This window comes from Heptranchias perlo, chromosome 13 (genome assembly GCF_035084215.1).
Source record: "Heptranchias perlo isolate sHepPer1 chromosome 13, sHepPer1.hap1, whole genome shotgun sequence".
In the NCBI taxonomy this organism is placed as follows: Eukaryota; Metazoa; Chordata; class Chondrichthyes; order Hexanchiformes; family Hexanchidae; genus Heptranchias; species Heptranchias perlo.
The window spans coordinates 51276360-51302056 of record NC_090337.1 but is presented as its reverse complement, the minus strand read 5'-3'; the positions used below and the strand labels follow the sequence as shown (position 1 = coordinate 51302056).

Below are 25697 nucleotides of genomic sequence, written 5' to 3'. Positions count from 1 at the left end.
TATATAGAGAGTGCTGCCACATCGTAGTTAGGAGTCTTACTGTAGCAACTCTGGTCAGGTCATCAAACTTTTTCCTGCATTGCCGCCATGTTCTGCGGGCGGTACTGCTGGTGCTGCCACTGCTGCCGAGCAGCTTGTCGGGATATCTTGCTGCCTGATGGGAAGAGGACATCCTTCCTCCACCAAGACCTCCAGTGCATCCGAGAAATGGGGAGTTCTTGAAGTTTCACCTTGGCCAGGCAAATTCAGAAGTCGCCTTCCGATTGCCTGCAGCCAAAGTGCACCTCCCCTTTAAGAGATTTTATGTTGTGCATCTTGTCATTATGAACTGGATTGAAGCTGCCCTAATTTATTTCACATAGGTAGCCTTACAGTTAATAGCGATCAGTCTGGGCTAAAAGTCCACAACCCAGATGTCAGAAGTGAATGAACACTTTAACCCTTTGCATAAACCAGTCTTTAATCTTTGTACACTTTTTTTAAACTTGCCAATCTGAGAAGATGAAGTAAGTACAGTGAAGTGAAAGCTGTAAAATAAAATCAAAAATAATAGTAATCTGTCATTATGCTTATGATTAATTGGTTCTAAAAAATTCTATTCTAAGTGCTGCATTTAGACAATAATTACAAAAAACATCAGACTTTGAACCCCCAAATCTCACATCTATTATTCTGATAGGAAATAAGATAAAAACAAAATAAAACCACTGTGTGAATTAGTTGGTAGTAAGTTTCTGCTGCATTGGTATAAAAGAAAACTAGTTGCTATATTTGTTGATATTCATCTGATAACATTTTGCAGGATTTGCATATCTCAAAACTGCAGGCAGGTAACGTTAGTGATGTGAAACATCCTGTTTATGCACTTAGCTCGCAAGAAATGCAGATCTCATCAACTTCTAGCACATGAACTTTCTCACCCATCCATACAGCAGGATGCCTGCAGGAGCCTGACTGCTGTTACTTTTTAAAGGGGACCGCATTGATTTAAAGGGCTGCATTGTTGACAAAGAATTGTGAAGTGAAAGAGCAAAATGGCTACAAATGCAGTCAGGAGGGTTCACTTCAAGGTCGTCGGATGCAGCCATTGAGGTGCTGTGACGCAAAGCCAGGTCAGTGGAAAGCTGCCTTGTTTGTGCTCCAGGCTACCCTTCCAAGGGGGAAATCTAGACAAAATACCTGACATGAGGTAAATGCCCAGAAGACACTTGGCTGCAGTTTCTGTTTCAAAGGGATTTTTATCAGTCTCTTTTCATATTTGATCTGGTGGCTTCAAAGAGCGTTTGTCTGACTGGAATCACTGATGAGACTTCTGTAGGAGGTGAGGAAAGGTGTTAATCTATGTTCAAAGTAAATTATAGTCACAGTTTTAGCACTAGATTTGCAAACTATTTTGTACTATATGATTAGCTAGTATAATGAATCAACTATTGCAAATATGTGTTATGTTTCTGCTATCATTTGCTTGTCCTATTACTGTTCAATAAATGTGCTTGACAGTTGCAGCCCAAAGTGAGTTTGTGTTAGCGCATTCTGCCACTATCAAAGAGTAAGGAGGATCCTTTGGAGGCACGAGATAGAAATGGTAGCTGAAGTAATCCAAAAAAACAGTTCTCTGTTTGCTGACCTGGGCAGGCTACAAGATTGTTAGCTAGTTATCATGGCAGGCGAAAACACTCTTGAGGATGTAGGAAGTGAGGGCTTACCTATGAGACTAAATTGAAACACAAAAGATAAAAAGTACTTAAAAGTGAGAAAGGTAAAAGCACCCTTCCTTGTTGTCAATCTTTCCAGTCATCTGAGGCAGGAATCCTCTGCTGAGCATGTTAGGAAGAAACATCTATTTTATGGACTACATCATTTGTGTATTTGGACTTGTTGCATCATTCTCTGGAACCTTTTGGAAGAACGAATTAAATTATTTTTCAAAGTTGTTTGTGATCACTATTCTTCCACAAGAAATTCTCCAGGTCCTCTTTCAGATGTATTGCGCTTTAGAAGTCCATCCTTACTGATTTCAAAATATTTTAGTGGGTGCATTAGTGTAACGGTTATGGTACTGAAGAAGTAAACCAGAGGTTGTGAGTTCTAATCCCAACTGGATACAGGCATGGTGCCAGAGGATTGGAGGACAGCTAATGTACCATCGTTTAAAAAGGGAGCGAGGGACAGACCGAGTAATTATAGGCCAGTCAGTCTAACCTCGGTGGTGGGCAAATTATTGGAATAAACCGTCACTTAGAAAGGCACGGAGTAATCAAGGACAGTCAACATGGATTTGTTAAGGGAAGGTCGTGTCTGACTAACTTGATTGAATTTTTTGAGCCGATAACAAGGAGGGTCGATAAGGTTAGTCCATTTAATGTAGTCCATGTGGATTTTAGCAAGGCTTTTGACAAGGTCCCATATAACAGACTGGTCAAAAAAGTATAAGCCCATGGGATCCAAGGGAGAATGGCAAGTTGGATCCAAAATTGGGTCAGTGGCAGGAAGTAAAGGGTAATGGTCGACAGGTGTTTTTGTGACTGGAAGGCTGTTCCCAGTGGGATTACGCAGGGTTCAGTACTAGATCACTTATTTTTTATGACATATATTAATGATTTGGACTTAAATGTAGGGGGCATGATTAAGAAGTTTGCAGATGATACAAAAATTAGCGGTGTGGTTGATAATGGGAAGGAAAGCTGTAGACTGCAGGAAGATATCAATGGACTGGTCAGGCGGGCAGAAAAGTGGCAAATGGAATTCAATCCAGAGAAGTATGTGGCAATGCATTTGGGGAGGGCAAACCAGGCAAGGGAGGATACTGAAAGGTCTAGAGGAAGTGAGGGACCTTGGAGTGCATGTCCACAGATCCCTGAAGGTAGCAGGACAGGTAGATAAGGTGGTTAAGAAGGCATATGGAATACTTTCTTTTATTAGCAGAGGCATAGAATAGAAGAGCAGGGAGGTTATGCTGGAACTGTATAAAACACTGGTTAGGCCACAGCTTGAGTACTGTGTACAGTTCTGGTCACCACATTACAGGAAGGATGTAATTGCACTGGAGAGGGTACAGAGGAGATTTACGAGGATGTTGCCAGGACTGGAGAATTTTAACTATGTGGAAAGATTGGATAGGCTGGTGGTGTTCTCTTTGGAACAGAGGAGGCTGAGGGGGGATTTAATTGAGGTGTACAAAATTATGAGGGGCCTCGATAGATTAGATAGGAAGGACCTATTTCCCTTAGCAGAGAGGCCAATAACCAGGGGGCATAGGTTTAATGTGATTGCTAGAAGGATTAGAGGGGAGCTGAGGAAAAATGTTTTCACCCAGAAGGTGGTAGGGGTCTGGAACTCTCTGCCTGAAAGGGTGGTAGAGGCAGAAACCCTCAACTCATTTAAAAAGTACCTGGTTCTTCACCTGAAGTATCGTGACCTACAAGGCTATTGACCAAGTGCTGGAAAGTGGGATTAGGCTGGATGGCTCATTTTCGGCCAACATGGACACAATGGGCCGAATGGCCTCCTTCTGTGCCGTAAATTTTCTATGACTCTAACATAGCAAATCGTGAAATTTATGGGCTAGCACCAGAAACATTGACCATGAAAGCTTATGGATTGACATAAACACCAAATTGGTTCATTAATGTACTTCGGTGAAGAAAAGGGAGAGAGAGGAACCTGTCTTCCCTACCCAGTCTGGCCTACATTGACACTCGTCCACACTACATGGTTGATTCTTAATGCCTGTAAGTGGCCTAGCAAGCCATCTCCTTAATCTCATACAGATACATAGGGAGGAATTTTTAAATCCTCGAGGGGTTAAATTCTGAAAAATGTGAAACCCTACCCCAAGCGGCCACGAACGCGCCTACTTCTGGTTTAACCAGGGCGGGTTGGGGGTGGGCGAGTAACCTAGCTCTTGAGAGGCGAGTCAGTAATTTAATTGTTGATGAGGCTGCGTGCTTCAGGTTTCAACAGACTTTTACATTTAATGGCTGCGGGCTGGGTTTTCCAGGGCTCGGGAAACCCGACAGCTGAAGGGAGGCGAGAACTGCTGGATCTAGCAAGTAAGTGGTCCTCCAGCACTAGTGGGCCAGAAGGAGCAGGAATTACCCCCACCCCGGGCCATCTCCTCTCCCCTCTTTCTTTCCTGCGCCCCCCCCACCCCCAACCAATGACAGTGGCTACTTCGAGTTTCAAGTGACTCAGGGAGTCTTCTGTGAAATTGCTCAGGAGCTGGAGAGATTCTGAAAGGCATATGCAATCATCTTTGCCTTCCAAACAGGGATATGGAGATAGGGCAAGAAAGTGGAGTTGAGGTAAAAGATCAGCTATGATCTTGTTGAATGGCAGAGCAGTCTCGAGGGGCCGTATGGCCTCCTCCTATTTCTTCTGTCCTTATGAAAGACTTTGGATTGGTGCATAGGTGCACTTTCTCATTTCCAAGTGTTGCCATCACCATTGAAAAGACCCAGGACACTGACCTGTTCAAGAGCCTTCCGATCAATAAGCACATTCATGTCCTTCTTGACGCATTCTTTTACAACTATAGGTAGTTTCCCGGTTGGCAACAGTTTAGATGAATTCTTGGTATCAGTAGTGCCTTATAACTTCCCTGTTCCTTTTGAACACTTGCCATTACATCTTCTTTTGTGAGTTTTAATGAACCGTCCATCATCATGTTCTGTCACATGTTGTATAACTGGCAAAGCTCAACATTGTCTTGGCACCGTTTGAAATTCAGTTCTGTACATCTGATTGTTCTTGAAATTTCTGACATTGATTCTTCTTTTCACGAGACAAGAGGATAATTTTAACTTTCAGCGATGGTATAAAACAGGTGATATTGGATCGGTTGCCCGGTTGTGCTTTCTATTGACTTTGATGGAAAGGAAAATTGGGCATTGTGTATCATGGGCAGCCGATCCGATATCGCCCATTTTATACCATCGCCGAAAATTAAAATTGCCCCGAGCAGTTTTGCTGGACACAAGCAGTTAGAATTCTGAAACTCCCTGCTGCCTGGATTATTGAACAGTGTCATATTTCAGGATTTCTGATGTGCTGCCATGGGGGAACCTTGGTATAATTTGTTAAAAATGGCACAATTGCACGAAGCTTAGCTCTCAAGGGGTTACATTCACAGGGTAGCAGGGCTGGTTAATGTAGATTAAGGTTCAGATGAGGCATCTGAATCAGCATGTTGATAATGAAAGATGGTTTAACTTTCTAGTGATTATTTGCACTCTGCTGCTGCAGCAACTCTATTCATTTGAACTCAGCAGAGGTCATTGCCAAGATAGTCTGGTAGATTTTGCTCTTGGGTGGGGAAAGGAGGTAGGCTGTTTGACTAAAAGATGACACTGGAGTGAAGCTGAGAGAGAGAGAAAAAAGACAAGAGAGGAGTGAGGAGTGTCTGCCCTGGGTTGAATTCCAGAATGCAGAGGAGCTGTTTTATTTAAGTCAAGTAAGACAACCCACTGATATGGGGAAGTATAGAGTGTTTATTATTTTGTATCATTATGCAACGATAAACTCTATTGAACTAAATGAATTTGATCATTACTGCTGCTCTGCATATTTATCTGACTTTGAAATAAAACAGCCTAATGATTGATACTCATCCACGCCTCATCTAGTGTTAATTGGTTTGGCTTCAGTGGGATTGAAGAAGTATATGTGAGAAAGACACGAATATTTGATAGAAACACTTGGGCCTGTAGCAAGTGTTGGTTGTATAATGGCTGGTGTAGCTGGCCTGCTCCTGGCGCTATCTGATCTCTCAGCATTCATTCTTTACCACGTCAGTAAAATCCAGCTGGATTTTATTGAATCTCCATAACGTTCAGTGGAATGTGTTATGTTTTTCTATAACCATATATATGCTTAACTGACTTTTAACGCCTATTTTAAATGGATGAGGTTAGTGCTGAAAGAGACAGGCAGACAGGTAACCGATGGACAGTCTCATTATGCCCACATTTGATTTCCATATGTACGTATAACTCTGTGTAAAAGAAGAATGTCTGCAGACAGGTTAGAAAACAAGTTCGTAAATTTGCTGTTTTCCAACCACCATTTGTCCATTTCCTGCCAGTGAAAATGCTTTCACTGACTGAAGTCTTTTACCTGTTTCACATTTGAGCTTACTGTATTTAGCAATACATGCGAAGGAAACTGGGGTAAATGGGGTAAAGGGTATATTGGCCTTGGAGAAAAAGCAGCGTAGATTTACCAGAATGATACTTGGACTCCAAGGGTTAAATTACGAGGAGCGATTGCACAAATAAGAGTTGTATTCCCTGGAATTTAGAAGATTAAGGGGTGATTTGATCGAAGTTTTCAAGATATTAAGGGGAACTGATAAGGTAGATAAAGAGAAATTATTTCTGCTGGTTGGGGAGTCTAGGACTAGATCTTTCAGGAGTGAAGTTAGGAAACACTTCTACATGCAAAGGGTGGTAGAAGTTTGGAACTCTCTTCCGCAAACAACAGTTGATGCTAGCTCAGTTGTTAATTTTAAATCTGAAATTGACAGATTTTTGATAACCAAAGGTATTGAGGGATATGGGGCTAAAGCTGGTATATGGAGTTAGGTCACAGATCAACCATGATCTCGTTGAATAGCGGAACAGGCTCAAGGGGCTAAATGGCCTACTCCTGTTCCTATGTTCCTAAGTACTGCTGTGCATTTCAAAACTACTTGCTAAGTGTATGATATATATGTTATGTTAAGTATATGATCACACCTATTGCTGTTTTTAAGAGTTGAGTTTTATTTATTCTTTCAGGTTTTGGCTTTGGAGTCCCTAAACTTCAGGTGGTGCTGAAACCTAATCTCACCACTACAGACAGCATCAAGGATATAGACGCTGTTGTTTGGCACCCCAGTTCAGCAAATCCAGGCATGTTCCAGAGATGCCAAGTGACCTCAGTTTGCGTGTAAGTTCCTTTTCTATTACGTTAAATGTCTCTGACCGTCCTTATCGCAATAAGAAGAAAAAAGCCTTGTTCCCTTAATGTTTCAGTGAGTTTAGCCAATGAATAATAAAGCCTAACAAAACAGGAAGACTGGAATTTGATCCTCGGTCTATACTGTGTTACCTGGTCTCAGGTGGGCTATAGCATGGTTCTTACAAATGACCTCAGCACCCTAGGTTAAGCCTGGGAGAGGGCGGGTGGGTGGAGGCGGGGGGGAAATACCATCCAGGGTTTCTACATTTAATTGCTGTCCAGCAATCACTACTGGAACAGCACCCTAGGTTCGGCCAGGGAAAGGGAGGGAAAGGGAGGGAAAGGGAGGGAGGGAGGGAGGGTTGGTGGGGGGGGGGGGGGCGGTAGGGGTGGGGGGGCAATACCATCCAGAGTTCCTACATCTAATTACTATCCAGCAATCACTATTGGAATTGCATGTGTATGGACATTGGAGAAGGACAGGATCTGGTTTGGCTTTGATGTTCTCATGGTGTGGTGAGATCAGGAGAGGATAAGATTCAGCTTTGCTGTAAAGTGGCAGAGGAAATTGCCAAAGAATAAAAAAAAGAAGTCTCTGTGAATACAATGCAGTAGAGATTCAGATTATACTATGCCATGCAAACCCAGACAGGAAACAAAAAAAAAAATTCACAAAATAAAATGTGTATGATTTTGTTGGTAGATGCAGAGAGATGGTTGTTCAGTTGTTTTCATGGAGGAAGTTGACTTTTGACTTTATTGTGGCAATTGTTTTTCTTCCCCTTCATCAGTGAGGAATTTTCATGCTGTAAGTGGAACATGTTTTTCAAGCACTCAATGATAGAAACAAGAACTCCCAGGACAAATAATGTTCAGCAAGCTGAAGTGTAACATTAGTGCTTCAGTGTGATGAGTGTTGATAGTGATTCTAAGAAAATTGCAGATTGGATCTTAAAGAGAAATACTAATATGTTAGTAAAATATATATTTTTTGATTGACTGGCATTCACTAAGTGAGATTAATCGTCCATTATAATGACTCTAGAATTAAAAAGAATACAAATTACATGGACACTTTTTTAAAAAAATGTCATCGATTTCTCTGGATGTTTGCCAGATGCTGTAAGTGAATTGATCTTCCATTTTCATTAAGTGTGAGGGTAGTTGAGGCAAAAGATTTTTTTTTGTGATGCAGCATTGTATGTGTGTGCAGAATTGGTGGGGCGGGGAGGGAGAGCGACAGAGACAGTCAGACAGACACTGACTTTTCTCATTGGTGTCATCAATAATTGCAGGAGTCCCCTGAGTGCATCTTGCTGTCTAACCAGTGTTCAGTTCTGAATACTGGTGAGGGAGAGGGTTCCTCCTGAGGAGTGCTGCCAGGGCCAAATCCACAGCACCATGGGTGCCTCAGCTATACGGGGGGGGGGGGGGGGGGGGAAGGAGGAGTAGTATCAGGAGAGCAATTGTGATAGGGGATTCAATAGTTAGGGGAACAGTGAGGCATTTCTGCGGCCGCAGATGCAATTTCAGGATGGTATGCTGCCTCCCTGGTGCCAGGGTCAAGGATGTCACTGAGACACTGCAGAACATTCTGAAGTGGGGTGGTGAACAGCCAGGAAGTCGTGGTCCATATCGGTACCAACGACATAGGTAGAAAGAGGGATGAGATCCTGCAGGAAGAGTTTAGGCAGTTAGGAAAGAGATTAATAAGCAGGACCTCAAAGGTAGTAATCTCTGGATTACTCCCGGTGCCATGCACTAGTGACCATAGAAATAGGAGAGTAGCATCGATGAATGCATGGCTGGAGAGATGGTGCAGGAGGGAGGGTTTTAGATTCTGGGGGAAGTGGGATCTGTACAGGCCGGACGGGTTGCACCTCAACAGAGCTGGGACCAGTGTCCTTGCGGAGAGGTTTTCTAGTTCTATGGGGGAGGGTTTAAACTAATTTGGCAGGGGGTTGGGCATCAGGATGTAGCATTAGAAAGGAGAAACAAGGTGCACAAAGAATTGGGAGAGACAGATCGCACTAGAGTAAGAAATAGTATGGTATTAGATGGGATCAGACTAAGAAAGGATACTTAAGAGAGGTTTACAGTGCATGTGTGTAAACGCATGGAATCATGGCAAATAAGGTTGGTGAGCTGCAGGCGCAATTAGCCACATGGGAATATGATCAGTGGTGATAAGAGACCTGGCTCAAAAAAGGGCAGGATTGGGTACTAAATATTCCTGGATACAAAGTATTCAGGAAAGAAAGGGGTGGGGGGGGTGTGGGTTGGCAGTATTGATCTAAGGAGACTATTACAGTGCTAGAGAGAGAGGATGTCCTGGAGAGGTCAAGGACAGAATCTGTTTGCTTAGAGTTAAGAAACAATAGAGGTGCCATCACACTACTGGGGGTAGTTTATAGGCCACCAACTAGTGGGAAGGATATAGATGAGCAAATTTGCAGGGAAATTACAGAGATGTGCAAGAACCATAGAGTAGTGATAATGGGGGACTTCAACTATCCTAATATAGACTGGGATAGTAATAATGTAAAGGGCAGAGAGGGGGAGGAATTTCTGAAGTGTGTTCAGGAGAACTTTCTTGACCAGTACGTTTCCGGCCCAGTGAAGAAGGAGACATAGCTGGATCTGGTTCTGGGAAATGATGTGAGCCAAGTGGAGCAAGTGTCAGTGGGTAACATTTAGGGACTGGCGATCATGGTATCATAAGGTTTAGAATAGCTATGGAAAAGGGCAAGCACTCTAAAATAAAAATACTCAATTGGAGGAGGGCCAATTTCAATGAGATGAGAACGGATCTGGCCCGGGTAAATTGGAATCAAAGATTGGTAGGGAAAACTGTAAATGAACAATGGGCGGCCTTTAAAGAGGAGATGGTTGGGGTACAGTCTAGATACCTTCCCACGAGGGGGAAAGGTAGGGCAACTAAAACCAGAGCTCCCTGGATGACAAAAGTGGTAGAGAATAAGATGAAGCACACACAGAGGAAAAAAGGGGCGTATGACAGATGTCAGGTTGATAACACACATGAGACCGGGCTGAATATAGAAAGTTCAGAGGGGAGGCGAAAAAGGAAATAAGAGGGGCAAAGAGAGATTATGAGAATAGACTGGCGGCCAACATAAAAGGGAAACCAAAAGTCTTCTATAGGCATATAAATAGGAAACGGGTAGTAAGAGGAGGGGTGGGACCGATTGGTGACCAAAAAGGATATCTACGCATGGAGGCAGAGGGGATGGCTGAGGTACTAAATGAGTACTTTGCATCTATCTTTACCAAGGAAGAAGATGCTGCCAAAATCACAGTAAGTGAAGAGGTAGTCGAGATACTGGATGGGCTAAAAATTGATAGAGGTACTAGAAAGGCTAGCTAGACTTAAAGTAAATAAGTCACTCTATCCGAATGAGATGCATCCTAGGTTGCTGAGGGAAGTAAGGGTGGAAATTGCAGAGGTATTGGCCATAATCTTCCAAACATCCTTAGATACGGGGGTGGTGCCAGAGGACTGGAGAATTGCAAATGTTACACCCTTGTTCAAAAAAGGGTGTAAACATAAACCTGGCAACTACAGGCTAGTCAGTTTAACCTCGGTGGTGGGGAAATTTTTAGAAACGATAATCCGGGACAAAATTCAAGTCACTGGGAAAAGTGTGGATTAATAAAGGAAAGTCAGCATGGATTTGTTAAAGGCAAATCGTGTTTAATCAACTTTGAGTTTTTCGATGAGGTAACTGTGCGGCTAGATGAGGGCAATGCGGTTGATGTGGTGTATATGGACTTCCAAAAGGCGTTTGATAAAGTGCTGCATCAAAGTTGAAGGCCTTGGAATAAAGGGGGCAGTGGCAGCATGGATACAAAATGGGTAAGTGACAGAAAACAGAGAGTAGTGGTGAACGATTGTTTTTCAGACTGGAGGGAGGTGTACAGTGGTGTCCTCCTGGGGTCGGTAGTAGGACCATTGCTTTTTTTGATGTATATTAATGACTTGGGTGTACAGGGCACAATTTCAAAATTTGCAGATGACACAAAACTTGGAAGTGTAGTGAACAGTGAGGAGGATAGTGATCGACTTCAAGACAACATAGACAGGCTGGTGGCACGGGTGGACACGTGGCAGATGAAATCCAATGCAGAAAAGTGTGAAGTGATCCATTTCGGTAGAAAGAACGAGAAGAGGCACTATAAACTAAAGGGTACAGTTCTAAAAGGGGTGCAGGAAAAGAGAGACCTGGAGGTATATGTGCACAAAACATTGAAGGTGGCAGGGCAGGTTGAGAAAGCGGTTAAGAAAGCTTAAGGGATCCTAGGCTTTATAAATAGAGGCATAGAGTACAAAAGCAAGGCGATTATGAAGAACCTTTATAAAACACTGGTTCGGCCACAACTGGAGTATTGAGTCCAATTCTGGGCACCGCACTCTAGGAAGGATGTGAAGGCTTTAGAGAGGGTGCAGAAGAGATTTACTAGAATGATTCCGGGGATGAGGGACTTCAGTTACGTGGATAGACTGGAGAAGCTGGGGTTGTTCTCTTAGAGCAGAGAAGGTTGAGAGGAGATTTGATCGAGGTATTTAAAATCATGAAGGGTCTAGACAGAGTAGATAGAGAGGCATTATTCCCAATGGCGGAAGGGTCAAGAACCAGAGGACATAGATTTAAGGTGATTCACAGATCAGCCATGATCTTATCAAATGGTGGAGCAGGCACGAGGGGCTGAATAGCCTACTCCTGTTCCTATGTTCCTATCATCCTATGATTAGCAAAAGAACCAAAAGTGACATGAGAGAAAAAAATTTTATACAGTGAATGGTTGCGATCTGGGGGTGGCGGAGGCAGATTCAATCGTGGCTTTCAAAAGGGAATTGGAAAAGTGCTTGAAGGGGAAAAAAGTTTGCAGGGCTACGGAGATAGGCCGGGGGAGTGGGACTAGCTGGATTGCTCTTGCAGAGAGCCGGCACGGACTCGATGGGCTGAATGGCCGCCTTCCTTGCTGTAACCATTCTGTGATTAATCACGGGCGAATTACTCAAAAGTGGCCAGCACCAGGTTAGTGCAGGGAATAGCTTAAGAGGCTGGAAATGGTGCATTTTGATCAGGATGAGCTAAAGAACTTGCTGCTTTATTGTTTATCATCTGTGGGCTGATTAACTTACTCCTCAAAGCTGAGCGGAGTGGTGGTGGGGGTGGAAGAAGCTACCTGCAGCTCACAGCAGCTGATCAGAGACTCAGACATAGTCTGCAGTATAGAAAAGGCTTATCATGTTTTTTTTAAAGCTTGCATTAAGTGTTTATCGTGCTCTTTCTGCATGGTAAACATTTGAGAGGAAATCATAGGAAGGCCATATACAGGGTGCCTAAATGTCTGTGAAAACCTCACCTCAAGCAGCAAAGCCTTTCGCTCAACCTAGGTCTTATTAGGTGCAGGGTACTAAAAATAATCTTGGTAGGAAAGTTTAGCAACTAAAATGATGTGGTAGAGAAACGGCTCTAAGTGTTTTGAAGAGAGATGTTTTGTTTTGCAGGCATTTTTGTTTCTCACATCAGATGTTGACTTTGTTAAACTGCAGTTTTTGAAGTTTTAATTGAAACAAAAAACTGACTGGACTTCAAAAATTGCTCCTACCAGTTGGAGGATGGGAGTAGATGAGAAGAAATGAAATAAATAATATGTTTTAAGGTTTATTTTGTTTTAAGAAATAAAGGATATTGGAAAAAAAAGTTAAAATTCAAGCTGGAAATGTTTTTGAAATAGAGAGAAGGGGTAAGTAGAATGAGATTAGGAGAGATTTGTTTTTCCGAAGCACTTTTCTAAATCAAAAGTTGATCAACTGGTTTTTCAAATTTGGATAAGTCCATTTTTGCTTGTATGAGATGGACTCAGTTTATATAAATTTGTCTTAAAAAAAAATAAGTGTAGAACTAAGTTCAGAGGTGGAGTGAAGTGTAACAACTGTCTCAAGCAGAACTGTTGGGACAACCACCTCACACCCATTCTCTACATGAGGGTAGGATGTGATGCTCACTCAAAGGGAAAGAAAGTATGCACAGGCATGAGAAATAAGGGGAAATCCTGTCCATAAAAAAGATTCAATCAAGAAATCAAACCATGGAACTTACAATAAAACTGCTTGCAATTTCATATAATTGCTTACTTCAGGAGTAGCAGCAAGCCTGGCAATTTGGCTGATCATTGGTGAAAGGCAATGGTAAACCCAAACTAGCGCACCATCTACTATCGAGAATGTATTTTATGGAACAAAACAAAACCAAAAATGCACAATTCAGCCAGCAGCTGAAAGAGAAAAATGAATTCGCATTTTGTTTGGACTTTTCACCAGAACTATGTTTGATTTATGATTTCTGGTAAGTTTGTGTGTGAACTTTTCAAAGCATTTTGATTTCATTGTTTCAAGTATTTATATTTAATCAAACATGAATGCATGTAAACAGCATTCATTTTAAACTTAATTTGAAATGCATCAATTTTTAAGCATGCATTGTTCGTTGGTAAGGAGAAAAATACCATTTTTGCTTAAAAATGACACATTCCTATTGATGAAATACCTGTGAAATATCACAGTTCAGACTCTGTATTCTGAATATTTGAGGTAGTTGCTTTAAAGAGATGATGGATTTGTATTTATAAAGTGGTAGTAAAACTAGAGGTGAACGGGAATGCAGCACTTTGACCAAGAATTCAGATCAATTTGGGAACTCATTAATCCATCATGGATTGTAATATTGTTAAACTTTGACAAACCATAATTAGTTTTAAACTATGAATCACAGTTACTTCGGTTATATCTCATCAGTCAGTGTACAGATTTGACACTAATTTTTCTATAAGGCTGTCTTTGAAAGCGTGTTACACAGTAAGCATTGTGTACACACACTGGGGTTGATTTTGTCTGCCTTTGCTTGGTGCTAATGGGGCAGTAACATCCTCAAAATGATATTCGTAGCCTTACCACCCCATTAACACTGACTATGCAGCCGGCTCCATTTTAAAAGAGGCCTACTGTCCGGTGTTCAAAGCGCCCGCCTGTTTCCGGCAATAGCCTCTTCTCACATTGCAGTCGGGATCCTATAACGTAAATAGGACCCGGATTGGCAGTTTAGGTCAGAACTTGTCGGACCAGTTCCATGGGCGATGGAACCGAAGAGGCCCGTCAAATGTAAGGGTCAAACATTTTTGGGTCCCAGAGAAGCAGGAGTGCTCCTCCTGAGGCCCACAATAATAATCTAGGTTGCTGCCATCCCTGGACCCCCGTTGTCTGCAACCACACCTCCCTCTTTTGCCCCCACCCCAAAACTTACTCTGCTGGTAGCCGCACCGACCTTAATTTGAGGCATCAATCCGGCGAGCTGCACTAGGTTGCCTGTTTGAGGCCCCACAGAAAGGGTCGGTTGCCTAAAAGTCAAAATAGACCCCACTGCGTCCTAATCTCCCATCACACCCATTCTCGCTCCACTACCGGTCCCTCAACATCTCAGATTTAAAATTCTCATTCTTGTGCTTAAAACCCTCCATGGTGTTGCCCTTCCCTTTCTGTGTAACCTCCTCCAGTCCTGCAATCTCCCCACCTCAGAATTCTCCATTTCTTTAACTCCAGTCTGCTGAGCATTTCCCCTTTTACTTCACCCCACTATTGATAGCCTTGTCTTCAACCCTTCCATCTCTCCACCTTTGTCTCTTCCTTGAAGACCCTCTTCAAGACCCACTAGTTTGATCAAGCTTTTGGTCCCGCCTCCTAATCTCTTTGGCTTGGTATATGTTTTGCTCAAGTCTCTATGAAACATTTTGGGATGTTTTTTGACATTAGAGGTGATATATAAATGCAAGTTTTTGTTGTTGAGAGCTTTGCAATGGTTTCTGTACTTGGAAAGGAAAGATAATAATCAGAGGTTGTAGTGCATCTGAGAATGTTAGTTACACAATGGGGGAGGGGACATACCAAATAGTTCCATTGTATATCCCATATGATGTTCGTTTGCTAATGAAGCCAAACTGAGCTTTTCTGAATGGACAGACATAAGAATATTAATAGAAAAAACTTTTGAGATTACATCCAAATCTCACATCCTACATTTTCTTTAAGACTTCAAACCCTAATTACATGTTAACTGCAATTTCTGGTGACTCAATTTCTTTCCATTATCACCTAATAAAAGGATTCCACGTGATCCCTGAAGCTTGAATAAAATTGCACAGAAAGCCCAATAAAAGGCTGGAGTCTGCCAAACTTAGTAACTTTCATTGCCAATTCATCCCTGGGTACACAGTCACTTCAAATTATGGCATCTATTGCCAGAGTATTTTTCCAGAAAAGCATTAAATATGGTAATCACTCAAAAAGACATGCACAAAGGTTAGCTATGCTGTGACTAAGAACTGAGGAGAACTTAAAATATGCAAAATAATTGCCTGTAAGGTACGGAGAATGTTATATATTTAAAGTTGTGTTTACATATCAGTTCATGAGACAAGCTGAAGGTTTAGTGGCTATTAATCTTGTTTCCTCCAACAACATTATTAATCTATTTTTTTAATTTGAGGATAAGCTGCCTATTTTTTTCCAAACCTCTGTTCCTTTTGGGGTATGGACCAAATGCGGTCCAGGTGGCAGACAGGTGATCGTGCTCTGAGGCCTTATTTACATAGTCAATAAGAATGGCCGAGGTCATGTTGGGGGTTCTACAATTAGCCAAAACACCCATGGGCTAGGTTGAAGAATCCCACAACCGTTTGCTATCCAGTGACCCTCCTCCTGGAAGTGTGTGTTTTTGGGTGTCAGGTAAGGAGAGTATTAGGGCTAGCTTGATGCCTTCCATGTCTGCTAATACTCATTGTTTAGGCTCACACATGAAAAATGTCCACTTGAGTGAGGAACTGTGGGCACCTGTGGGATCACATTTTGTCAAGAGTCAGCCAGCACCTTGGAGAGAAGGGGAGAAAATTAAGGGTGGAGAAAAAAGTGACCCTGAAATGTCTCATGGTCTTTGTTTTATTTTCTCCTTTTATTTCCCCCCTTCCTTTTACATCGAGTTACATTGAAACTACAGCACAGAAACAGACTATTTGCTGGCATTTCTACTCCAAACAAGGCTCCTCCCTCCTTCATCTAACGCAGTTGGGGCGAACAGCCTGTTTTTGTGCTGTAGTTTCGATGTTAACTCGATGTAAAAGGAAGGGGAAAATAAAACAAAGACCTATCGGCATAACCTTCTATTCCTTTCTCCCTCATGTGCTTATCTAGCTTCCCCTTAAATGTATCTATGCTATTTGCCCCAACTATTCACCTACTTACTTTCCATGGAGTTTTCCCTTGCTTTCTGTGGAGAAATATCTCTGCATGTACTCTTTTTGTTTTACCACTTCAGTCTATTTTGTTGGTCTGTTTACCTGTTTCCCTGATATTAGTAGGACTGTGTTATAATGAATCAGAGTTGACCAAATCTTGGTCCATTGGTCTTTGTTTGAAGGCTAGTTGAAGAAGTAATAGGCTTATTTAGAATTAAAATGGTTTTGTAATATTTTACCACACTACACTGTACCAGACAGATATTTAAGTGATTAAAGTACTTGATCGTTTTCTACCACTGTTAATTTCAACCTAGAGAGAAAAAAACAAACCAAATCCAGCACCATCTGCTCAGACATTTGATCCAGCTGAAATAATCATGGGTCTTATCATTTAACTCACCTCAAAGCTATTAATTTCTATACTAGCTTTTTGTACAGACTGCAGTCTCTAATACAGTCCACACGTGGTGGATAGTTAGTAGAAAGCCACTGGAGTGAGATCTTGAAAGGCTCTGTATGATATTAAGTGCAGAAGCAAAACTCAAGTGAAGCTTGTATAGTGTATCAGTGTCATTTGGATCCTGAAATATGCCACTGCCTTGAAGTACGCTCTCTGTATTTCATGATTACTTTTGCCTTATGCGTTAATATATTCTCTAGATAATAGATTAAATTGATTTAGATATGTCACAGTTAGCAGACAGGAAGACTGTTGTGTGCACATATTTGAATTAGTTGTTCTTTCCTATTCTACAATCTCCCAATGTTGACATATATATTTAATGAAAGATATAATTTGAACCGTCTGGGTTTCATATTCAGTACAGCACTTGAATGTTGCCATGTAGACAATCCATTTAAGCAGCAGTATTACAATACCTAACGTAGCCAAGCAAATTGTTTTTGTGCATGCCTACCGTTTCCCCTATTTTTAGAATTTATTTTGACTACCCTCTTTTATATTCTCCCATTCCACATGAATTCCCATTGAGGAGGAAGGATGGAAGAAGGCGTTCTCGCAGGGCTTTAACACTCTTGCTCCCAAACCAGCTTCTGGAAGATAGCCTGACTTTGACTTGGCCTTCAACTCTCCTTTCCCATTAAGGGAGAGCTTCACTGCTGATCAGTGCCTTCCCCTAATGAACTATCTGTGATCTCAAACTCTGAATACATTAAAGGTTATGTCAGTAAAAAATAATTTAATTACCAAAATCAGTGGCTGGCGTATGCAAAAAAGAACAATGAGGTAAGGAGCTTAGGTACCAAATAACCAATTATCTCCACCAAATTCCAGACTGGCCAGTTGTACACTCTTCATTTAAGAATTATGTAATTTATTTTTTGGAATACTACAACATTAGGTCACCAGACAGGATGTAGTTGGCGTAGGAAGCGCTGATTTCCCAGTGGCTAGCAGTGGTGTAATTGGTAACATTAAAACTGGTATTATGGCCTGGAATTTCCTCGGAGCTGCTCTCTCCCCTGCAGTAGCTTCACCAGAGTGCGGCGGAACCCTGCTAGTTTCCGACTGAAGTCCCAGAGGCGAAAGAATAGTATTGTGAGATTTGTTGTTTTACAGAGGCAATGAAGAAAGTACAGTGATTGCAAGTTGAGGAGGTGGAACTTTTACTCTGCTTTCCTCCATTGACTTTACAACCTGTTTTATCCTATTTTCTCTCATTATGTACACCAACAACAGCTTGCATTTACATAGCCCCTTTTAACTTAGTAAAAATCTCAAGGCGCTTCACAGGAGAGTGAGAGTGAGTGTGAGAGTGATTTCCAGAGCTTAGCGTCTAGGCAGCAGGAGGCACGGCCGCCATTGGTGGGGTGAAGAAAATAAGGGATGTGCAAGAGGCCAGTAGTAACAAATAGATGTTATGTAAAAATGCCAGAGCATACTTAAAGCAACATTACTGATTTGTTGGATATTACAAAGTGTTAGCTCATTTACACCACAGTTCCCAATGGTTAATTTTAATAATTATTTTGTTCTGAAGTCAGTTGCACTGTAGACCAAGAGATGCTTATTTTTCATAACTGTGAAGAGGCTTAAGTAATGCAATTGGACTTTAGCTGCAGCAGCCAAAGGAAGATAGTGCCACAACCCAATAATCTCATGTATGTGTGTTAACAATTAAACAAAATGATTTCATGACCACGTGTATATATAAAGAATTGCTCTACACTTCTGTCCAATAAACTGCTCGTGTAGAATTGGCTCAATGTTGTTTGCTCTTGACTTCTGTACATATTTGTCAGGAGCCATTTTGGTAAATCAGTGAATCGAAAAAGCAATAATACTTACTGTCTGTCAGAATAATCAGACACAGCTGAGAAATCGTCGTTCTGACGGGTTTTTTTTCAGTGTGGGAAATGAAGTGGGGCAAAGAACTGATGTGAGAATAGGAGAACAATTGGGGAATAGTGACCACAATGTAGTTAGGTTCAATGTAAGAACAGAACAGGACACTGGAGAATCGACGGTAACGTTCTGGACTGGGAAAAGGAAAAGTTGTAAGATCAAAGAGGATCTGGCCCAAATTAACTGGGCAGAAAAGTTAGCAAACTGGACGACAGATCAGCAGTCAAATCTTCAGATATGCTTGGCATTGAGTACAAAATGAATATATTCCTATAAGCTGAAAAGAAGGCACATCATAGAATGGAGTTCCATAGATAGAGATTTAAAACTAAACTGAAACTTAAAAGGGAAGCATAGGATAAAGTTAGAGCATACTATCCTAAAGATAATCATGAGAAATATAGAAAGTGTAGTAGGGAGGTGAAAAGGGAGATTCGAAGGGCTAAAAGGGAATATGAAAAAAAACTAGTAGATAATATAAAAGGAAATAACAAGGGCTTTTATGAGCATACAAATAGTAAAAGATAAATTTAAGAGGGTTGGACTACTTGGGGATGAAGGAGGGAGCCTAATTGTGGAGGATGAAGGTATGGCATTGATTTTTACAAATGATGGTGAAAGTGAGAACATAGGTGTATTAGAGAAGGATATGAAACAATTGATAGGGCTTATTTTAGAAAAGGAATTGTTTCAGAAAGAATGAGCAGAAGTCAAAGTGGATACATCACCAGGCCCTGATGGCGCACACCCTTGACTGTTGAAAGATGTCAGAGAGGAGACAGCAGAGGCTCTAGCCACTATTTTTCAATCCTCAAATATGTAAAGTGTGCCATGTGACTGGAGAGTAAGTGATGTAAAACTGCAGCAAAAGCTAAGAGAAGATTTAATAGAGGTTTTGGGAGTTGAGTTTTTGATAGTGTATAATAAAGGACTATTTCCTCTGGTTGTGGAGTGGGTGTTGAGGGGTGATCAATTTAAAATGGTCACCCAGAGTAAGGAGAGAAGTTAGGACTAATTTCTTCACACAGGTCAGTCATTGGAGCCTGGAATGCTTTGCCCCACGTAGTGGTTGAGGCAGAGACCATTGCTTTTAAGGGAAAATGGATAGATATTTGAAGCAGAGGAAGACACAAGTCTATGGGGGGCAGGACAGTGAGATTAGTATTGGATTGCTCTAACAAAGAGCTGGCACAACACAATGGTTGTCTCCTGTGTTGTAAACTTCTGTGGTTCTATGATGTGTCAAACCACAGTGTGTCCCTCATTCATGTTAAAGGTAAAGGAACATTGAATTAAAATATTTATCTGGAGAATGGAGTTATATTACTACAGGAAGAGCTTTAATTTCCTCACAATGTTTTAGTCTGCTGAAGACTGATCTGTCAGGGTATTCCTACAAGTGTAGCCTGGCTGAGGTGCCGCACTAACGAGACTGTAGATTTCCTGAACAGTCTGCCAGACTCATGCATGAGTTACTTTGTTTCCCCTGGTGATGTGGCAGCAAGAAATCTGCATGCAGGATTTTCCATGAGTTAAACAGAGCAGCTCACGGGGAGAACTTTGAGACGTTGAATGGAAACAGCAGAAGGAATTCAGAGAGAAGCTTAAAACAATTCAATTAAAAAAGGAGGCAACAGCGGTGAATAGGGAGAGACACAAAATACTTTAAGGAAAAATAATGATGGAAAAGAAGAAGCCTAATTTTAATAATTCTGTGCAATTGGAATGCTTCTCCACCTTACCTGACAATTTTTTTATCTTGTCAGTTTTCTGCCCTCTTCCTTTTCTATGTTATTGATTCGGCCCATAATGGCTGAGGTGTTACTAGATCTGTTATGACTAATAAAGAAAGAACATGCATTTACATAACTCCTTTCACAACCTTCGGATGTCCCAAAGTGCTTAACAGCCAATGAGGTACTTTTGAAGTGTAGTCACTATTGAAATGTAGAAAAGGCAGCAGCTCACAACAAGGTCCCACAAACAGCAATGTGATAATGACCAGATAATCTGTTTTAGTGATGTTGATTAAGGGATATATATATATATTGGCCAGGACACTGGGGAGAACTCCTGCTCTTCGAATAGTGCCATGGGGTTTTTGTTACATCCACAAGAGTGCAGATAGGGCCCCGGTTTAATGTCTCATTCAAAAGAGGTTAGAAAGATGAGCTAGCTGAGGTGAGGTGGAAGGAGAAATTGGCGCACAGGACTGTAGTGCAACAGTGAGATTTTTTTTGAGAGCGATTGCAAAGGTACAAGGAAACTGCTAGTATTTATCAGGTGCCATGGATAAATAGAGGTTAGAAACCAATTAACATTAAAGCGGAGGGCTTATAAGGACTATAAGAATAATGAAAAAAGGTAAAGGAGAATGAGAAGAGGTTTGGGATGAGGAAAATTTTTTCAAAACATGAAATAGAACAGTAAGGTATTTACAAGTACATCAATAAAATGACAATATTAAGTGAGGTGGGACCCCTGATAGGTGAGAATTGTTAATTTGTAGCTGATGGTCCAAAAAAAATGAAGGTATTTAAGTATTTTGCATTGGTCATTACTAAAGAGGAGGATATTGGAGAGGAAGGGAATCCTGAAGTGGTTGAGAGCAACATGAATGATAATTCTGATAGATAAGAAGGAAAATTTTAGGTAAGTTAGTTAGGCTAAAGGAGAACAAAGTTCCAGGGCCCGACTGGTCACACGCTAGAATCCTGAGGGAAGAAATAGCCAAGGCTCTAGAAATTGTAGCCCTGATTTTAACCTGGGGTGGGAATTGGATGGGGGAGTGCACGAGGTGAGCGCTAAACTCCCACGCTGACCTCAGCAACGTGAGGCCCAGGAGATTTTAACACCCGAGTCTCGACTGCATGCTGCTGGTCAGCTGCCCACCGAAATGCAGATACAAAATGGCAGATGACAGTATTTTCATTATAAGCTATCATGTTTCAACCGACAAAAAGAAGTAGTGTTGTTTATGAGAACAGTAAGAGGAAACCATGCGGCCACCGTGACGTGTAGCCGTGGTGTACGAACACAAATAGATCATGAAGGTGCATATAGTCAAAAAAGGACACCGATGTTCAGCAGCTCCTCCTCAGAATAGCATATACAGGATTCCAGAGAGCAGGTAGTATCCTTCATCTTCCAGAGCATCTACTGTCATGGTGTGTTTCGTGTCTGGAGAGAGTGTGAGACAATCATGCTGGTAATTATATATTTCCATTAAACAGGACTCTTCAGAATCTTTTTTAAAGTTGTCTGTTTCTTCTTTCTCCTGTTGCAGTTTCACCAACTGGACGCTCAGCTCTTTGTACGAATCAGGAATTTTCTACTTGGTGAAATTTGACTCCCAATCCTCTCTGCACTCTGATAACTAAGAGCGATTTTGGGCATGGTGTGGGGTATAAGGGAGTCATGTTTTGTGAAACTGAATGGAAGCATTGTATTTTGACAAATATCCATCACCTACCTGAGGAATTTTAAACAGACAATCTCACCATTTGGTTTACAAAAAAAAGACATTAAAGAAAATTGAGAGAGTTTTGTTCCAATTTGTCAGTTTCAGTTTTAAATATTTTTTCCTTTACCTGCCAGTGTACCCAGAACCATGATGACTCGGGGGAGAGTGCTACGAATTGAGCCGAGCTGATATGACTTCAGGTTTATTCAGCTGCTCCACAGACTGGTGTGCCAATTTCCCTAAAGGCTCTTTTATTTTGATATCGGTGTGGTGTTTGTGCCACTCCTTCCTGAATGCAGGTTTTATACAGCCAGCTGCAAGCTAATGTCAAACTGCCAGGGCTTGTTAGAATGGGCAGCTGAAATGAACAGAGACACACTCTTAAGTATATGACTCTTGTTTTGTTTGCAGGTTTCCTACGCTATCCAACAAGTGATGGCCTGAACTTAACTGTGTATAAATATGGCTCGATGTAGACTTGGGACCATGAAGAAGGTATGCTTCTTCACAAGTGTCATGATCCTCTGCCTCTACACTGTATTCTATAAGATGTGTATTCAGAATGGAAACCTGTTGCTCAAAAATGGATCAAACAGCACAGAGACCAAGAGGCTCGAATATAATTTGATTCAGTGTGGCACACAGGACATATTGCGAAGTAAGGAGGATGTAGATAGATCAAATCCTGAATATGTCAACCAAGGTTCTTCTTCCAGAATCTTTGAGGCAGCACTAAAAGATCAGTTACATTCTGAAATTATTTTGAGGATAAATAACAGCAGGATAAAAAGATCCAGCAAATCAGAAATCCAGTTTAAAGAAATGGCTGTTTCAAAGGATCTTCTGCCCGAATCTCTGGCTAACGGGGATTCTTCCAGGAGGCAACAAGCAAAGGAGCCATCAATCGTTTCCAACACAGCAGCAAAACCCACAAAGATAAAGCTGTCACTTAAAAAACAATGGAATTCATGGATGATCTGGAATGAAGACAGCTCTTCAAGCAACCTCAACCGCCGCCTACGGACCGTCAAAAACAATTACGCTTCTATGAATAAGTATGCTGTGAACTTCACCGGAACAAGGAAGTCAAAGAAGCTCAGCAGCAAAGAACTGTTATGTGAACTGAAACAAAGAGTCCAAGTGGCGTCCGTTGAATTCGGAGACGAGCCCTTCGCTACATGTGACTGGCAGGAGCTCATACCAAGCAAAAATCTCACCCAAGCGCTCGGACCATTCAAGACGTGCGCTGTCGTGGCATCAGCCGGCTCTATCCTCCGATCGGGACTGGGAAGGGAAATAGGTGAGTTTTACACAAAACATCTGACTGCAGATTCAATGTTTACGTTTTGTACAGTTTTCTTTTCCACTAGAAAAATAGACTGTAGAGACAGAAGACTGGCAACTAGGATGATCAGGTAAAGACTGAATCCTATTATGCTGAGATATTTACAACTGTGAATATCAACAGATACCTGTTGCTTGGGGTTACAGAAAAAGCCCCTTGATTTTTGCTAGCCAGCGGGCATATAATGGAAAGGGAAACCATAACAAAGTGTCCTGCATGATATTTGGGACTTCAGTTTTCTCAGGCCAGTAACGTTAAGGAAGGTGTAGGTGTGAGTATGAAACAGGGACTCCAGGGATCAAATAGCTCACACCAGACTTGCTGTCCAGGCTCATACAAGGCTACTTGTGCAAGGTTCCAGAAGTGCTGTTGGTGCCTATGGAACTGTAGCCCGTTATGGGCCCATACCTGAGGGGGGAGAGATGTGTGGCTGATTACATTATGTTTCTGAGACTAACTGCAATGTTTTCTCATCCAATCTAACAATTTCCAGGGTTTAGTGCTTAGCTGTTAGGAATGTAAAATGGCAATTTTTGAATTTGGCTTTAAGGGCTCAGCAGTCTGTTGAGTCACAGTCAAAAGCTGAAAACTGATCTTAGTCCAGCTGCTGCTCTGAATGCATTGACCTCTCCCTCTCCCTTTTATACACTTGGTATGTTTATGACGTGCACACATTTCTGCACCTGCAAGGATTAATGTAAGGAATCTTACAAAACCAGGTTATAGTCCAACAGTTTTATTTGAAAATCACAAGCTTTCGGATACTTTCTCCTTCGTCAGGTGAAGGAAAAGCCTCCGAAAGCTAGTGATTTTCAAATAAAACTGTTGGACTATAACCTGGTGTTGTAAGATTCCTTACATTTGTCCACCCCAGTCCATCACCGGCATCTCCACATCATCCCTGCAAGGATTAGATATAGACCCATCTCTGGAAAGGATAGACTGCCGGAAAACATTGACAGATGTCCACCCACTAGATTGACAGGGTGAAAAGGGACCAGAATATCCAAAGTGTTGTGCCTTCAGTCACTTGCCCATTATCCATGAATTGGTAGAGGAAATATTAAGATCTTGAAAATGCTTTATAAAAGCTTGTCATTCTGTGCCTGTGCGTCCCTGATTTTTTTTAAACAATTAAACAGTCACATTAACACATAATTGAGACAAACTCAACTAACTTGAGCATTTGCAAATTAAACAGAAGAGGCCCAATTCAGGTCATTTTAACTTAATTCTCTCTACAATTCACATTAAAAATTGTGATCCCAGTTCTGAAAGCTTTTAGGCTTCTGAGTTTTATTCAGAATGGTAGGTTTGACTGACTAGCTTATTAGCAAGTTTGTGTTGAGAAACAGTTGCACTGCATGTTGTGTGTTGGTGCGAGGGAGCTCTGCACTGTGCCAATACAAGAAGCACAATGCTTACATTTTCCAGGACTGAACTGGGAGCGAGTTGAATTCGCTGTAATGCCTACAGTCCACTTGGAGGAAGTAATCCAACATTACATCAGCTTCATATCAATTATATGCCTAATCTCATTGCGAGTTAACTTTAAATTCAAGTATAATTAATTTGTCACATTAGAAGAACAAAAACTAATCTTATTTGAAAAGAAAAAAAAAGAAAACAGTCTGGCAAATTGGTACTGCAGTGGGCATAAAACTTCTGAGTTTTTATTTCCAGCTGCTGAATCAGTAGTGTCCCTAAAGGTCTGTGAAAATCCTACAAGAATAGTACCATGTGCTAAATTCATTTTACATTGTAATCAACAAACAGCAAAAACAGAACTTGCAATAAAATTAAATTCCTAATTTTTTTTGGTGAGGCACATTTTAAAATCAATGACACTTGGCTGCTTTCTAGCTTGTATTAGATCCTTATTCAGTGGGGTAGATTTTCATACATAGTATTAATCAGGCAGATGGCGGGAGGGTTGTGCGATATGCCTGTCCAATGGAGAAGGCATGGTGCCAGAGCCAATTTCGTGGTCATGTCTCATTTAAACAAATCTGGCAAGCTGCCAATACGAAACATGCTCTTTACAGGCAGCCTGCAACTGCACCTTTTAAAGGGGAGGAGTGGAAGCGTCGGGAGGGAAAGGGAACAACAGTTTGTGGTGGCAGGGAAAATTTTTGCAGCGCCTACAAGCAGCAAGGAGATCAAATATTAGAAGCCTTTCAGGCTCAAAAGACGCAAGTAAAAATGAGAGTCCAATCTGCTTCCAGCTTTCCCTTACTGCAGCTAAGGATGCCTTTAAAGTCTGCTCAAAA

At 41.5% G+C, this 25697-nt stretch overlaps 1 protein-coding gene across 11 annotated transcripts in view; it reads left to right on the top strand.

Moving 5' to 3' along the window:
* LOC137331588 (beta-galactoside alpha-2,6-sialyltransferase 1-like) overlaps positions 1 to 25697 on the top strand; it is a 156726-nt gene that overhangs the window by 85738 nt on the left and 45291 nt on the right. For 8 of the 11 annotated variants that reach the window (XM_067995480.1, XM_067995486.1, XM_067995482.1 and 5 more), the window contains 2 exons: positions 6777 to 6927; positions 22494 to 23382. In XM_067995480.1, coding sequence (XP_067851581.1) covers positions 22545 to 23382 — 838 coding nt within the window. In that variant the 5' untranslated portion in view covers positions 6777 to 6927; positions 22494 to 22544. Of the gene's footprint in view, positions 1 to 870; positions 1113 to 1152; positions 1322 to 6776; positions 6928 to 13107; positions 13314 to 22493; positions 23383 to 25697 lie in introns of those variants that run through there. The other 3 variants (XM_067995483.1, XM_067995481.1, XM_067995485.1) reach the window with 3 other exon arrangements.